The 1,118-nt window shown below is 30.0% G+C and overlaps 2 protein-coding genes across 3 annotated transcripts in view; one reads left to right on the plus strand and one right to left on the minus strand.

Annotated features, from left to right (window-relative positions):
• Window positions 1–786, minus strand: part of LOC108974607 (DNA-directed RNA polymerase III subunit RPC1) — a 59,598-nt gene extending 58,812 nt beyond the window's left edge. The window contains exon 1 of the mRNA XM_018942534.1: window positions 711–786. The gene's annotated coding sequence lies outside the window, so the exon portion shown is untranslated. The remainder of the gene's footprint in view (window positions 1–710) is intronic.
• LOC108974608 overlaps window positions 1–1,118 on the plus strand; it is a 50,644-nt gene that overhangs the window by 41,524 nt on the left and 8,002 nt on the right. For both annotated transcript variants that reach the window (XM_018942535.1, XM_018942536.1), the window contains exon 2: window positions 230–627. In XM_018942535.1, the coding sequence (XP_018798080.1) occupies window positions 509–627 (119 nt within the window). In that variant the 5' untranslated portion in view covers window positions 230–508. The remainder of the gene's footprint in view (window positions 1–229; window positions 628–1,118) is intronic.

The following is a 1,118-nucleotide window of genomic DNA, read 5'->3' on the forward strand; positions in this document are numbered from 1 at the left end:
GAAGATAGTGAAGAACGGAGAGAGAGGGAACGCAGTGGTTGGTATTTATTTTAATTATGCGCTCACAAAAAAGCCTAGGAGCTCAGATAATCATATCTTGGAATTTGACAAGAAACGATACTGACATTTAATTTAATAGAGCAAATATTGTTTATGAATTGAAAAAATTAAAAATTAAAAAAGAAAAGGAAAAAAACCGATATTCAAAATCCACTTTCTCTCTTTTCAGCTTTCTTAAAACAATCATATCTTCAAACAAAACACCATGATAAATCAATGAGTGCCTTTGCAACATGTTGCAGAAACATATATATACATTTTTATAAATATTACGAATTTAGCATCTGTTTTCGGGGAATTTTTGAAAAAAAATATATATGAGAATCACCACTACTAAATTAGAATTTCAAAAAAGAACGCACTGATCCAGCATACAACACACGCGCCACAACACCAAATCAAACACGCACGCAACATTTTATGGAACACACAAATATTTTGAATCGCAATGATGTTCAGCTCCGCGGATGTGGCCGCAGTGCGTCATGTGGTGCAACGCATATTGGTGCCATGCGTGTTTGTAGTGGGATTGTTGGGCAACTCCGTGAGCATTTATGTGCTGACCAGGTAAGTATCAACAAGCATCAACATTGTGTAGCGGTTTTGTAAAAATAATTATTGTAGTAATAATTCTCGAAAAACGCACTTACCGTTCGAATGGTGTAGTTTTATGGTGCTTGTTGTTGTTGTACGTAAAATATTGTTGGAGGGTATATGTAGTAATATTTCGTTGACGTAAAACTTTCTTTGTTGCTGATAATTCAAATTGTTTTAGAAGTTTTTATTTTTTCACTGAAAATTATATTAAAAGAATTAAAAGAAAAATTTAAAAAAGAGATTGAAAAAAGTTACGATTAAATAAAAAAATGTTAAATTAGTAATGAAACTTGAAATGAGTAATTGCAGAATAACATTAAAATGCATAAAAATAAATGTTCAAAAAAAAAAAAATTAAAATTTTCAATTTCGAAATAGTCATGGTATATTTTTCTTCTACTCAAAACATGTTTTCGAAATACTTGAAAAAGTAAAAAAACAAATGAATATTATTAAAAAGT

Source organism: Bactrocera latifrons, unplaced genomic scaffold, assembly GCF_001853355.1.
Source record: "Bactrocera latifrons isolate USDA-ARS-PBARC rearing strain unplaced genomic scaffold, ASM185335v1 scaffold_57, whole genome shotgun sequence".
NCBI classification, from domain to species: Eukaryota; Metazoa; Arthropoda; class Insecta; order Diptera; family Tephritidae; genus Bactrocera; species Bactrocera latifrons.